At 40.7% G+C, this 16,347-nt stretch overlaps 1 protein-coding gene across 3 annotated transcripts in view; it reads right to left on the bottom strand.

The window, feature by feature from the left end:
- Nucleotides 1-894: 894 nt before the first annotated feature.
- ELAVL1 (ELAV like RNA binding protein 1) overlaps nucleotides 895-16,347 on the bottom strand; it is an 85,669-nt gene continuing 70,216 nt past the window's right edge. For all 3 annotated transcript variants that reach the window (XM_030540826.1, XM_030540827.1, XM_030540825.1), the window contains one exon: nucleotides 895-9,151. In XM_030540826.1, the coding sequence (XP_030396686.1) occupies nucleotides 8,827-9,151 (325 nt within the window). In that variant the 3' untranslated portion in view covers nucleotides 895-8,826. The remainder of the gene's footprint in view (nucleotides 9,152-16,347) is intronic.

The following is a 16,347-nucleotide window of genomic DNA, read 5'->3' as shown; positions in this document are numbered from 1 at the left end:
TTCACTTCACCTTCCCATCTGATTTGAAGATTGGGTGGAAGGTTCTCATTTTCAGGTAGAAAGCTCCTTTTCAAATTGTCAAACTCAGATTTGCAATTCAGACTATGATCTGGTTAAAAAAAAATTTCAGCCAAGGTAACTGCCATCATTTGGTGAGGAAAAAACAACATTTTACCTGAAGAGTAAAAAATAACCAGGTGTCTTATTTTAATTCCCTCTCTGTTGATAACATCACAAGTACGCAAAATCTATATTGTAGTAACCCTGATTATCTCATTTCATGAATGAACATAATTCAGATGCTTCTGAAAAATGTCACTATTCCAATAAGTTAATGTACCGTGTACAGCAACAATCCAATTCCTGTGGAGAAAACAGATAAGTATTTGAACAATTCAGCAAAAATTACATAAAAGCCTTAATTGTGATTTTATATTTGAAAATACATTAGATTTTCATTCCAGTTCACTTACTAACATTATGAAGAAGTTATGAACAAGGGTTTAATAAAATTAGTAATGAACATGTAGTAAGAAAAAACCCAAAAAACCTTGGTACAGATTATGATTTACTTTGTATTTTTAAAAATTCTGAAAATGGAGTAAAACATTTTTGTGTTTTTGTTTTTATTAATTTTGAGAATACCATTTAGAAAACAGAATGCTGGTAACTTCACCCACAGGGTTCTATAAAATTGATTCTTCTCTCTTAGGTCCTTTAAAGATTTAATGTTCTTGAATATCAAAACTCAGTTGTTTAAAAAACATTGCTAAGAACTTCCAAAAATATGAATCAAAATGCAAACAGAAGTTGGACTTTGTACATTTCTGCAACTACTACTAAAATAAATTAATTACATAAACGCTCTCAAAATAACAAAATGGGATTCAACTTCATTTTAGACATTTGGAAAGCAGTGTCATACTTTATTTTAAATAAACCCATGTAAAAACAAAGTTAAAATGAAAAATGGTACCTGAAAAATAAATTATTTGATATAAAACAAATCAATAACTTAAAAACATACTAATATACAAAATGATTAACGATATACTGTACAGTATGGGAAACAATTGATAAAGCCTTCTGTCCCACAAAACAGATTACTTTATAAACAAAAGGTTACATAAGTTAAGGGAAATGAAATCAGTAAATAGACTAGAAGTACAATATTATTCAAACTTACTCGTCAAATAAAGGTTTATCCCAACTTATGATGCTTCAAATGTCTCAAGTCATTTTCTTCTTAATGACCAAGTGAAAAAGTTTAGCTATATCACTGAAAGGTTGTTTAAAAATGTTTAAAAATAGAGAACAACAACTAATATGAAAATGAAGTTTCTAAAATGTGAACACAGTAGCAATATTTCAAGATTTCAGGTGGCTGTTCCACTATTACTGAATTTCCATCATCATGAACAAAAGAATTTAGTGTTGAAAATTCCACTCAACAGAAAAATATTTCTAGTTAAAATTGTCCTTGTAAATTGTTTACCAAGTGTGATATACATCAAAGAATTGCAGCAAGATTGAACAAAGCAACAACAAGGTTTAAAGGCAAAGCCACTCACTGGATGCTTTGTGTTCTGTTTTAGAGATCATAAAAGCTTTAACATCAATTGTGTTTTTATCACGCACAGGGAAAAATATACACCTAACTTTTTATTAAATATATTTTACTACATATGAATGATACAAAAAAGCATACAGAAAAAATAATGCTGTACCTGATTAGAACTAAGATAAGAAATTTAGACAGAAGTTGAACTTCAATTTTTAATTCTACCGGTTATACCTTGGACACACTAAGCTGTGCATTACACAAGTACCTCAACTTAAAAATGGAAATGGGGTGATTGTGTTTTCTTTGAAATCCATGTATTTTCATAATGTAGCGGAAACCTAGTAGCATATACTACAGATCACAATGCTTAGCCTTTTGATCAATATATTCCTCTACCGATCCTACGGTGCTGGGATCTCCCAGTATTAACAGGAAGTGCAGACATAATGTTAAGGAACCTGCCTTCAGCACAGCAGAAGACTCTTCTGCCAACAAACAGAGACTAAAGAAAATGTGGTACACACTACGTGACAAATTTGGTCCTTGACTAAATTAATGCAACTCCACTGACTTAAAAAGGTGTGCGCCTGTTCATAGTAGGCATGAATTTGGTCCCTTCTCCCTAAAACTAATTGTTTGGAGCCCCCTCAAAAAACTGAAATGGTGTAATAAGGTGCTTGCTCCACAATGATACAAACTTCCCATTTTGGAAGTCAAAATTTGGTAACCTTATATCAGAGGTAGTATTATGACAGAAAGCCCTATGTGGAGGGTGTTCTGTGTTTTACTTTTGAGGATTATGAAAAACCATGACATCACCAATATTTCATTAAAAAGTTGTGCATTTTTTTAAAAAAAAAAGTTTCCACAAACTATATAACATTTTGCAGGTAATTATTAGAAGTCCTAATTCCAATAAGTAAATTTTTGTTAGAACTAATCGAGTACATTTGGGGACATCCTTATAAAATTAATTAGAAGTACATATTATGTAATTATAAACTGTACATATTTAACTTTAATCACTCCAGTTTAGCATATACTGAAGCTGAGACCCTTTTCTGAAATTTTTGAAGAACCGCCATTTTATTGCCTAACCAGAACAACATAAAATTATGTAACTGCTTATAAGGAGGCTGGGAAATATCCATGTTTGAAATATAGCATTCACAAAGATTGAGTTTCATTTTTAGGAAAAAGTGACTGATATTTTAGTTGAGGCTTAATTCAATTGCTGAAAGCTGTCTCGATAGTAATAGCTACAGTATCTTTTCCCCAAACTTTGAATTGCTTTGTAAAAGTAACATTGCTACAACTTTGCATGCTCCTATAAAAACAATGTTAAAAACACCTGACTTACAAACCGTTAGGAGTAAAGGTATTCAAACCCATTTGGTCACTTGCAATGAAGTAAATGACCATATACTGACCATCTACAAGTAACTGCAGTGAGAAATTCATAATCTATTCCAAGGACTTGAATACCTCAATACTATCAGTGTGTTTTCTGATACTATCATGATGCAGATGCACTAGAAAAAAACAAAAACAACCCAGGGGAAAGAAAAAAGTTTAGACACACATCACTGAGGGGATATTGCCCTGGAGAGTGGTGCCTCCTCTTCTTTCCCTTCCATTCCCAGCATGATCTTGAAATCATTCACAGTTCCAAACCAAAGAACTGAAGAGGAGTGGTTGCCAAAGGCTCAGGGCAGGAGGCAGCAGGACTGTTTTGGCTCAGTTCCACCCCTCATTCCACCTCATAGCAGAGTGGGGGCACAGGATCCTAAATGAACCAAATATCTTATGATGTAACAGCTTCAAGGATAAAGATACCCCCCCTGCTCACTTTAGCGCATGGGAACAGTTTACAAATAGGAGAATGGAGGGGATCAATGTATTTGGAACAGACTAAAAACACTAAGAAAAGTTGCTTTACTTCATCTCAGTTCATAGCTTTCATGATTCTCGGTATTATTTTGTTGCTGCCAACTCATGTGAAAGTTGTATTTATCTTTGCATCTTGTACAAAAGCACATAGCAGAACTATAATTTTATGTGGGTTTTTTTTTTTTTTAAAAGTGAAATTCCCCCTGTGCTAATGACCAACACAAGCCTATACTGAAGGCTAAAGTGGCACTCAAGCCTTGTTGTTAACCCTTCTTCTACACAAGGGTGAATTCCATCCACAATGGGATCTTGTGAAGCAAACATAAAATGGATTGTTGGAGGGTTTAAGAAATATTACTTATATTATATTAATATAAGTAAGATGGACTGGAAAAAGCCAGTTTCTGAATACTTTTTCAATTCATTTGAATTCTTTTGAAAACATTGAATTTTACCAGATTAAAATATTTAATCTAATACTTTAAAAAAAATATGTCTTAACAACAGCTAAAGCCCAGAACATTTTAATGGAGTTTTAGAAGTCATTCCATGGTAATAACTAGGATAGTTTTGCCTTACCTATAAAACTGTCTCATCTTAAGAGTGAAACTCCACCAGTCATGCAAGAACTGCCAGTTAGCCATGCCTATATCAAATTCTGTCTGCACAGGACTGCTTCTAATGTGGTTAGTATCCAAACTCTGGTCCTATAAGAGCCTGCTTGGAGCAACAGCCCCAGGAAATGCTTGGAAAGATGAACAAAAACAAAGAACAGGTAAACAGAAGGAATGATGCCAGATTGGCAAAGGTTCCCATCCAACCGAAATTCCAGGATGAATGACAGAGTAGCATGAAGAGAAGTGTACACATCTATGGGAAAGCATTAATGTAAACAGTAAGACCAGTCATCCAATTCTGAGGATAGTTTTTCCATGCCCTCTGTACAATTTCTATCAGCTGAGTACTCAAAGTTCTCAAGGATCATCCGTGTCACAGTATCCAAACAGTCAAAAGGGCGTTACGGGAGCAAAGACAAACAACTATATGCTTGATCAATAGGAAAAGGAATCCAACTTCCAAAACCCGGGAACCTCTGTGTTTGGGGACGGGTGGAGGTAGCTGAATATTGTTAAATGAAGCAGGCAGACGGACATAAAAAACGTCTGTCATAGCACTGATTTCTTCTACTGATGTTCTCACTTGCCAGTCCCTTTGAGTATGCAGGTTGCCCTGAACATAGGTGGATATGAATTAAAAATGGGCTCATTTTTGGAGATAATATAAACTGCAAAGATTCTGTTTTCGCATTCAATCAGAATGGCTGTTGAGTAGACATAATGAAGAAAACCCTGTGCCCTCCAGACCTATTGTCCTTCATTGCATGATGTTTAGATTCTTTGGACCAGAACCCTTGATACAGTCTGTGACCCAAGTGCACATTCCATCCTTCGAAACCTTGTAATTCTGGTGATAGAATTATCCTGGAAACAGATAACTCTAATAGCAAATTGTCCTTCAATAGGGATTTCTTATGCAACATTGCCGGAGTGATGTCTGGACCTGGAGAGAACGTAAATTAAGGAGCCCAGGGAGTCTTTCCAACTATCTCAGACGTAGTGCTGCTCATTGCAGTGTGCCTGCTATAGGGATTGATCAGGATAAATTGGTTCACCAGGTATGACTGACAGTTTCCTTTATCTTACTTGCCTTCTGTGTCTGATGAGAAATGTACCATGCCGCTGGTGTGAAAATAGGCCCCTACATTAACAAGGTTTTGAGAAGGAATAGGGAAGTTCTTGAAGCCAGAATCATGGAAAACAGACAAAAGCAAATGGAAGCACAGATGTGCCATCTGAAAGGTATCTGCATTAGTTGGTCATCCAAATAATAAAATCTGTGGATGCCCTCTGTCTTGGGGATGGGTATGATGATGGTTATGATTTCTGTACACTCCCTGAGGGCTAAGAGACCAAAAAGTACAACTACAATGCTGGAAGTGGTGATGGTCCAAGTAGAAATGGAAATGTGTGGTATGCTGGATGACTAGGCACACCAAGGCAGGCACAATTCTAAATCACCAGGCAGAAGAAATCATTGGATTTCTCTTGTTAGAATTGAGAGTGTAAAGACTGCAGGATTCAGGATGGAAACAGAGGGATTGAAAGAAAGCAGGTCTGGTATGGGTCAGAACTACCCATCTAGTTAGTTATCAATAAGTAATGTGAACACATTCCCAAATTTCTCTCCACCTGGGGAGTCAGATTGAAGTTGTTAGGGACAGTGACAAAAAAGGACTTTGAGCACACTCTCTGGCCAGATATAAAGTGGCCCCAAGACCTGAAAGGGAGATTTGTAGCTTTCTGTCTAGCATTATCCCCTGAGGAATTAAATGAATGTACCTTCTCCTGATTTTCTCCTGCCTAGCTGAATGGTAGTTTGCTCAGGTGACTGGCCTCATTGACAGATTAAGGTTTCCCCCAAAATTGCTAAAGGAAACTTGGATCAGATGGGTTCTAGAAACAGAATCTGCATCCCCAAGTGTGAAACCAGGATGTTGTGTCTCAGTCTTACAGAGCAGAGGTGTATCGGGAAGAAAAAAATCAGTAATGTTGCACGAAGCAGCCAACAAAGGAGAGCAATATCAAAGTCTTCGAGGATATCGCAAAGTTGTCATTACTCTGCTTGAAGAGCAAGGTTTGGCAAGCTCACAACAGTGAAGTTTTTGATGTGGCTGCATGGGCCAGAGCAACTTTAAGTGTTTAATACCACAAAGGCATTGCCTCATTTTAAAGATTGGTCTGTGCAATTATCTACCATGCCCTTTACAGCAGTAGCCCTACTCCCACTAAAATGTTTCTTAATGAGCCATGAGATGGAGGGAACTACAAGGAAGGTTCTTGGATCTTTAAAGATGCACTCTCGTGGACTGGTAAGAGAGTTGATGGGACACTGTAAGAGGACTTTATTTAAATAATAATAACCCTAAATCTAACATGGAGATATGGGTAAAGCAACCCTGATATAGCTGCTGAACCCCCCAAAACTAGTATCTAGCCACAGAATACAGGAAAAGAACGACTCATTAGAAGCAAACATGAGAGATGGAGAGGAAGCACTGGAAATGACAGCCTGTCCAACTAGGAGCTCATAAAAGGACCCACTGTCTACCTTTTACCTGGTGGCAGCTGCTGGTTTTGGAGGACATTATGCTACAACTGCCTGATGCTGACTGTGCTTCTCAAAGGCTTGGGGCATGGAGTAAACGGGAATGGCAAAAAAGGGAAAGGCAGCATACATTAGGCAGCAGAAAGCACTTTAATATACTGCACTGGAGCTAAGGCAGCTCACTCAACATTGCTGGAGATCTTGGAAAAGAGCTCTGCTCTCGCTGGGCTCTTCTGGAGCCAGCAGAGAGAAGCTGTGTACAACCACAAATGAGCCAATCATCAGAGCGGTAAATGACTGGCTGCTGACAGCAAAAAGTGCATACTGAAGATTAAAGGAGAGGCCAACATCTGACTGAAGAATGAGTACAGAACCAAACAATGAAGCACAGGAAAGGAGAGCACAAAATTCCAGCGGCAGCACAGGACTGGAGGTCCTGAACCTGAAAAAAGAGAAATCATAGTTGTGATGCAAGATAGGATCTTAAAGAGCCAATGTTTGGGCACCATACAAACAAAAACAATTCTGCATGGGACTGTCCCCAGAATCTGAAGTGACTACTCATTAGTTCTTGGGGATTGGCACAGGTTCACTCAAAAGATAATTGCTGACAAGTTGTCCCAATTTCTGCATTTCCTCTGAACTCTGGTGATAGAACACAGATAAAATTCTTGCAATAGTTTGTCAGGTGAAGTCCCTGCTCATTCACACTAGCTATGTACCTACATACCTTACATAGCACATTTTTGATAAGAAATATTGTTCAGTCTGTCTACAAAGCAACAAATGTGTGTTTAACTCAGTGTCTGGCACATACTTCCTATGCGACAGATTTATTATAATGCTTTTGTTTTCACACAAATATTTTCCCCTACTGATCTGTCAAAAGGACAGATTAATGGATTTTAATTTTAATGAAGACCTATAGTACTTTAAAGCAATATTCTTTTAATATTGGACACTTTGTGCAATACTTGGCAAAAAAAATAATATAAAATAAAAAACAAAACAAAATTCGAGCAAAACAAAATCAAATTTAATGGTCTTAAATGCAAAAGTAAAAACAAACAAACAAAAAACACAAAAAAGCAAAAGAAAATTAACAGAAACAGAACAACTCAAAGTTTCAAGGCAGTCTGCAGAAAACTTGGGGGATTAATCTTTCAATCTACAATCAGTTTTTTTGTTAATATCTAACTTGCAAGTACTTTTCTGCTGAGTGTTCAATAAGTAAAGCTAGTTGTCAAAACAAAATCCTATTAAAATAGAAAAATCTAGCACTCGTTAGAAGGGATGCGAGAAATACAATGCTCAAATGTTTATAACTGTTTTTACAAAATGGAACTATCCTTAGGAATTCAAACTATAATGATCTTTGAAACTGAATAATTATCTTGCTGCATTACAATGTACCTGTAAGTAGTGCATCATGCATTAAATATTTGGACAGAAGAGATTCAGTTAGATGAAGTAGAAACATACATTCACACTGTTTTTGGAGTTTAGTTTTGACTCTGAAATCTTCTGAGTTTCTCTGAAACTCTTTGGTCCATTCCTATGAAAAACTGGGCTTAAAATTTTTTGTAAAACCTTTTAATTTGACAACTTGGCCATTGTTCAGTGTGCAACTTACCTCATCAATGGTGTTAAAAGTTACACTGGCATGCTACTACTTACAAGACCTTCATGTTATGAAGTCTAATCCTCAACTAGATGTAGCAATGAAAATTACTTTAAAAAGCAATGTACTGCCAACATAAGTATTTCAAATTTTGTACCAGGCTATTGGGGACTGAGGGGAGGACCATACTAACAGCATCCGCTTGATAGTTTAAAATAAAAAAGAGTTCCAGTTTTTGCAGACAACATTCAATAGAACAAATGTTAGTCTCATAAGTGAAAGCATGCTTCAATTTTACCACCATCCAGAGGGTCTAGTTAATGCAATCTACTTAAGATTTTACTTTTTTTTTTTAATATATATTTTTAAATGAAATAACTTAAGGAACTTAAAATTGGTCTAACATTGTGGGATTTCAAACATTTGAACATGTCAGTTGCATCCCAGAGTATAAAAACCTTTTTCACTTCTCATTTAGACTAAGACAAACACTTGTGAAAATTGGCGCAAAATGAGTTTTACACTAACAAAAATGTTTTAACTTCTGTCACTCAATTATCTATTCCATACAAAAAGCACGAGCAAGTTATTTGTGGGACTTGTTGGTTTTGAAGGAAACCTGTAAGATTTTGTCCCCCAGGCGGTAGCCATTAAGACTTGCTATGGCCATTGCAGCTTCTTCATAGTTTGTCATGGTCACAAAACCAAAACCTTTGCACTTGTTGGTGTTGAAATCTCGAATAACTTTCACATTGGTAACCGCACCAAAGGGGCCAAACATCTGCCAGAGGATTCCCTCATCAGCATCTTGACCAAGGTTGTAGATGAAGATACACCAGCCAGAAGATGCGTTTCCTGGAACATTTACACCAGAAAGCCCACTCATGTGATCTACACCCATAGGAGAGAACCTAGCAAATAAAAAGCATAATATTTCATGTAAAAGTTCAATACAATCAAGCAAATTAACTTGAAAGGGAAGCAACTGAATATTTTCTATATAAGCATCAAAACTTATAATCAGAGTAAAATGTTTCACCTCCCCCATTTATCATAGGACAATCAAACTGGCAGCTGATAGAGAGAATGTGTCTACATTAATGGGTAACTATGCAAGAACAGACAGACAATGAAAGAGTTACCTGGTGATGGGACAACCCTCAAACAGGATATACAAGGATATACACTATTAGGGATGACTTAGGGCAGCAATATGACACTACTCAATGCTTAAAGCTAGGCCAAGAATCCCTCCCACATGCCCCAACCAGCCTTAAATCAACTGATCTGTGTCTACAAAGGGCTTGTGCCCAATCCCCTCCTGGAGTTAATCCTGCCCTTACTGCAGTGTCTCGGGGTCTCACCGGTCACAGGGTTTTCTGTGGCAGCAGATACAGCTTGATCCCTTCTCCACTATAAAGCAACAGCGAAACACTCCTGCTCACAACTGGCTGCTACACTGAACACAAGCAGATACCTCATAGTCCCTACCACAGTAGGAAGGGAACTACTAGACTTTCCCTAGCAAGTGCATATTAGTTGGAATAACCCACGATTCCTAGTACACTGTTAATATGTCTCTTCCAGTGCATTCTGATTTAATTTTGATAATGCATATGCATAACTGATGTTTAATTCCAGTAACTATCATTTATAATTTATTAAATAGCCACTTCTGTTTTTAAATATGATTCTAAAGTTTCTTCTGCCAAATATAGATTATCCATGAATATAATGGAAAAATAGTACTACTTTTTAATGTAAATCCAATGGGGTTGAGTCTACTTTCATTTACACCCATTTTACACTAGTAAAACTCCAGTGACTTCACTAGGGTGGACTCCTGATTTACAAACATATGAGAAGAGAACCAGACTCAATATGCCTATCTTTCTCATCCCCAGTACACATTTCTCCCCTTCCTCCTTTCCTCCAGAATCCTGTCTTGACTCCTCCTGCACAATGACCCAGAGGCATCTCACGATTTCTGAACCTTTGCTCTTTTCTGTTTTGCTTTTTTCTTATTTTTTTCTTCTTTCCTTCCCCAACCAACATCCCACACCCTTAGCTATTTCATCCCCCACTTCTATTCTGCTGACCTAGGAAATTAAATCAATAAAATTATTTTAATGAAGCATTAGGGTTGCACAGTTAAGCACTCAAAGATCAACGAGTGTCAAAGTTAAGGCCAAAGGTACAATTTTAACTGTGATCCCATGCACTTATATGTTTAACAATCTAAATCTGTGGCTCCATGTGACTCCAGAAATACTGTGTAGTATTAGGCTATAGCTGAGAAAGTTGTTAGCCGACTAAAAGCAGGCTGAAGTATATGCAAGGCTGCTGTACGTAGCCCACACATTAAGTGCCCAAAACAAAATTTTCTGATATACAAAAATTGCACTTCTTGTACAATTCTTTACTGAGCAGACCCAAGTGATCTGATGACTAACATCTTATGCCCTATCAAGCAGTTCTCACTTTAAAACATAAAATAGTATTTTTGTTTTCTTGTGTTTTTGTGTATGTTACGCTTTTGGTTCTTCTAACGAAAACCTTGAGCTTTCATTTGTTTATCCAAATCTTGCTGGGAAGGAGAGTCCTATTTTCCTGTAAATCATTCTTTGAAGATATACAATCTTGGGTTCCTGCAGTCAATGCTTTATTGCACCCCTTGCTGTCAAATCTAGGTGCCTCCAACCTTCACCCAGCCTTCTAACCGTTGGCTATGGTCATGGCAACAAGTGAAAATACTCTAAAGAGAAGAAAAGCCAACTTCCTGTGGTGAACAGGGTGGATAGGCTAATGGGTATATATGTAATAATACCCACCAACAGATTCCTCACTCTTGAAACTAAAAAGCTACAGGAATGTTACTAACGAAAGCTACAAAGAGAACTGCAACAAGCATTTTCTGTACACAAACACTGACAACAGGTTTAAAATTAAGAAAAAGGAGAAGGAGATAAGATACACCCCAAGCCACAAGAGATTATAAACAGACACATTGCGCAAAAAAAAAAAAAGTCTATGCAGCGTTGTTGTAGCCATGTTGGTCCCACAATATTAGCGAAACAGCGTAGGTGAGGTAATATCTTTTACTGGACCAACTTCTGCTGGTGAGAGAGACGCTTTCGAGCTTACACAGTGACCTGCTAAGTTCACAGCTTTAATATCTTGTGGCCATGACTTCCACCACTGTACAAACAAGTATTTCTTTTTATCAACATTACATTTGCTGGCTTTTAAATTTTCCTGGTTACTCTCTTGTTCTAGTATTATGAGGCAGAATAAAGTCTAATTTCTAAACTAGAGTCCTTATCTTCTCAACACCAACATCCTTTCATACTTGTAAACATTTTACTTGTCCTTCCCTAGATCCTTTTATTCTAGTTGCATCTTTTTGGGGATGAGCTGACCAGAACTGGATATAGCATTCAAATAACTATGATAAAGGAAGAGAGAGTGATTTTGAAACCATTGTATCATCATTTAACAACTAGTTTGTTTTGACCACATCTGCACACTGAGCAGAGGTTATTATTGAGCTATCTCCAATGATGTCCAGATCTTTTCTCCTGAGTGGTCACAATTAGATTCTAGCTATGGGCAGGAACAGTCCATCCTTTACCATATGGGTGTTGACAACACCTTCATGTTGCAGGCTTTCAAGCCTGAAACAGGGAACGATGGGTCAGAGAGCTGTACCAAGCATTCAGTAACAATGTGCTATGGCTTTGCCTAGACCAGCAGTTCTCAAACTATGGGGTGGGCCTCCCAAGGGAGGCACGAGCGGTGTGCTTTTTCTGATTTTTGTAGAGATCTCGCGGTTGGCCCCAAGGTGGCTGGGGTTTGTGCAGAAGAGCTGTACACTCCTGGGAGGTGGGGATAAATGGGATAACAAGGGGCTAAATGGGCTCTCCTTTCCCCCACTCCCCCTCAATCTCTCACCAGGAGGTAGCCCAGGCTATGGCTCTCTCTTCCTTCCCCCAATCCCTCACTTGGAGGTGGTGGGGCTACGACTGTCGGCCTGGGGTGGCAACAGCAGCAGCGCAGAAATAAGAGTGGCAATGGGGCACTAAGTCTGCTGTGAAAAGTAATATTGACGAATACCACTTTTCACGTTGCCGCCCTTACTTCTGTGCTGACGCTGGCATGGCGCTGCCTTCAGATCTGGGCATCCGGCCAGCAGCCATTGCTCTCTGCTCCACCTTCAGAGCTGGGTGGCAGTATTTGTACTTGTGGGGGAGGGGAGGTGCGTAAACAACTACAAAGAAAGGGGGGGGAGGGGAGCTGATCAAATAAGTTTGAGAACCATTGGCCTAGGCAGACCAAGTTCTGTCAAAGTGAAGCTCTTCTCTGTGGGCTCTCCATTCCATGCAAGATGCATCCACAGTAAAACAAACAGTTACTAACCTTGCATAACTGTTCTTCTTCGAGATGTATTGCTCATGCCCATTCCAATGTAGGTATGCGCTCACCCTAAGCACTGCTGCCAGAAAGTTTTTCCCTCAGTGGTATCCATCAGGTCAGCTCTAGTGCCCCCTCATGGCACCAGTATATAGGGCGCCTCCCTTCTTCTTGCTGGCCAACTCCAACAGAGGGGAAGGCAGGGTGATTTTGGAATGGACATGAGAAACATCTCGAAGAACAACAGTTACAGGATGTTAGTAACTTTTTTCTTTGAGTGCTTGCTCACGTCCATTCCAGTGTAGGTGACTCTCAAGCGGTTGTGCAGGTGGAGGGATCAGAGTTTGTTGGCATGCTGATTGTAACACCGCTCGGCTGAAGCCCGCATCACCTCCAGCTTGCTGGGTGATGGCGTAGCGTGACACAAACACATGGACTGACCACCACGTTGCTGTTCTACAGATAATTGGAACCTGCATCACAAACACCATAGATGATGCCCGAGTTCTTTTAGAATGCACTGTCAACTGAGGAGTTGGGACCTTCACCAGGTCGTAGCATGTGCAGATACAGAATGTGATCCATGATGATATTCTCTGGGCCGAGACTAGACGGCCTTTCATTCTGTCCATGATGACTACAAACAGCTGTGTGGACTTCCTAAAGGGTTAGTCCTTTCTATGAAAAACGCCTGCGCACATCTCCCATCCAGTGAATGGAGTCTCTAGTCATCCCTGTTTGCATGTGGCTGAAGATCAAAAAGACAGGCTGAAAGATATCCTGGTTACTATGAAATTATGAGATAACCTTTGGCAGAAAAGATGAGTATGGCCAAAATTATACCTTGTCCTTGAAGAAGACTGTGTAGGGTGGCTCAGAGGTAACAGCTCGGCTCTCTGAAACCCTACTGGAAGTAGTAAGAGAGAGCAGGAAGGCCACCTTCCAAGACAGAGCAGAGAACATGTTGCCAGCAGTTCGAATGGGGGTCCTGTTAACCTTGCCAGCACCAAACTGAGGTCCCAAGGAGGTAGTGGCTAGCATACCTGTGGGTATAGCCATTCCAGTCACTTAAGGAAATGGCCACAGACTGAGTCTGAGAAGACTGACTGCTGTTCACCTGTGGGTGAAAGGCTGAGATTGCAGCTAGATGGACCCATATGGATGACACCATTAGGCCATGCTGCTTTAGGTGGAGCAGATGTTCCAGAATGAAGGGCGGTGATGAGTTGGTAGGCGAAAGACCTTTTTGTGCTAACCAGATAGAGAAATCTCTTCCACTTTGCCAGGTAAATGGCTCTATTAGATAGCTTTCTGTTCCCTAAAAGCACCTAGCAAACAGGCCCGGAGAAAGTCAGTTCCGCTGAGTTCAGACATGGAGCTTCCATGTCATGAGGAAGAGATTTGAGGTTCAGATAACATAGATGGCCATGATCTTGACAGATCAAGTCTGGAAACAGTGGCGGGCTGACTGATGTATCCGCCAAGAGATCTAGGAGAGCGTTGAGCAAGTGTTGGTGCAGCTAGGCTATCAGGATCAGACATGTCTTGTCACGTCTGACCTTTAACAGGACCCAGTGTATGAGAGGGAATGCACAGAAGAGCTGATCCAAAGGATGAGAAAGGAGCCTGCAAGCGAGCCTGGGCTGTGGCCTAGGAAGGAGCAGAACCAAAGACACTTCCTGTTGTACTTCGTCATGAACAGGTCTAACTGGGGAGTTCCCCACATCTGGAAAACAGTGCTCATGACATCTAGGAGAATTGACCACTCGTGATGGTTGGAAAAAGGATCTGCTGAGCTGATTTGCTAACTCATTCAGTGACCCTGGGACGTATGAGGCTTCGAGGTGAATTGAATAGGATGTACAGAATTCCCATAGGTGAACAGCCTCCTGGTATAAGGGAGAAGAGTGCGCTCCGTCTTGCTTGTTTATATAAAAGTGTGTGTGTGTGTGTGTGCGCGTGCGTGCATCCGTCCGTCCTCAAAGACAACACAAAATTGCTCTATAGGTGGGGCTGGCTGCCAGGCTGAAGATGAGTACTGTAAATTGGTGGTGTTTGCAGTTACAACAAACCATAGGTACCTTCTGTATCCCCAAATAATAGCAATATGGAAAGAAGTGTTACCAAAATTCATACCCCTTGTCTCCATCCTAGGTTGGGTGAGATGCAGGAGTCTGCCATAGAGCTTTTATACGCTCCATGATGGCCCCGAGGCTGCTAAAATATTCACTAGGGTGTGGGAGGACTCAGATCTCCTCTGCCTGGATACCCAGGTTCTGGGCACCCATCCTCAGGAGCCTACGTGCACCCTGTAATCATCTTGGGTGAACGCCATAGCTCCACCTCATCTAGAAAGAAGGAAGCAGCAACCTGCCCTGGCCCCTGTACTTCTCCCTCTGCCCTCGATGGGTCCCGAAGAGGACATCCTGTAGTTTAGTACAGGACCGGCATTGGGGACTGATCCTCGTTCTAATGGAAATAGCAGGGAAGATCTTGACTCTCATGTATCAGAGCTACCTTCTGGACTGGGGGCCCTGGATTGGCTGGAAAGCCCAGGATTCGAGAATGGGCACTGCAGTGGCATTTGCTATTGCGCCAGCCGCCAGGCTATTGGCAGCATGCTCTGGTTCATGTCAGCAGTAGGATGCCACCATTCGGAGTGGTGTCTGCTTGTGGACAAGGCATAGGACTCTGCTTCTGAATTAGAGTCCGAGGAGTCACTTCTCAGTGACCAGGAAGGAGCAGTACCAACTGGTGCCGAAGAACGGTGCCAGGAGGGAGAGAGAGAGATCGGCGCTGCGCTATTTTGACTTCAACAGCCCCTGTTTTGGTGCTGCGGTGGTTCTGGTTTCTTGTGCTACTACTGTTAATTCATGAATGGCCAAGGATGGCGGTACCAGGAGGGATAGTAAGTCACTTGCTGCCTCAAATGCCTCTGGCCTTGACAGCAATGTCAGGGCTGTCGAACCGCCGTGGCCTCCCTTGGTGGGGAATCCAATAGAACTGGACTCAACGGTTCCCTTCCCATGGCCAGAGTCAATGGTACCACTTACCCTGCCAGCGTCTCTGAGGGGCCCAGCACAGGTTGCACTCCATCGGCATCACTACGGCCCATAGACCTTGGAGTTCAAGAACACCCCAGCCAGTCTCTCTCTGCTTTTTCCTCAGAATTAGCGATGGGAAGCGGTGCCAAGAATCCCAGGCTGGAACTGACTTCCTCGGCACTGGTGATGTATGTTTGTGCTGGGAGTCCTTCCTTGGTGCCGGGGAGGTGGAACAGCCCTGTGCTTCCCTCAAAGACGCCAGGATAAGTCTCACTGAAGTTTAAGTGCTTGGTGCCAAGTCCCCATGACTTGGCTCCAAAGGGGAACTGAGCGCTGCCTCCATGAGGAGGAACTTAAGCCCTGTCCTTTTCTGTTCTGGGTGTGAAACTCCTGCAGATCCTGCATGTGAGTCCCTCCCAGACACTTAAGGCAGCTAGCATACAAATCACTAACTGGCATTGGTTTGTGGCATGATGCACACGGTTTGAACCCCTGGGACCAAGGCATATCCTGGTGCTCAGGGAAGGGCTAGCCCTGCCAAGTGGGGTTCGCTGACTATACCACTACTACTACTGCTAAGCTAACTAAACTTAACTCTAAAGGGTAACTATTTACAATTTTACAGAATCAATCCACTTAGCACAGGTATTAGC

The sequence above is a fragment of the Gopherus evgoodei genome, chromosome 22 (genome assembly GCF_007399415.2).
Source record: "Gopherus evgoodei ecotype Sinaloan lineage chromosome 22, rGopEvg1_v1.p, whole genome shotgun sequence".
In the NCBI taxonomy this organism is placed as follows: Eukaryota; Metazoa; Chordata; order Testudines; family Testudinidae; genus Gopherus; species Gopherus evgoodei.
The sequence above is the reverse complement of the archived record's forward strand: the minus strand, read 5'-3'. Positions and strand labels throughout refer to the sequence as shown.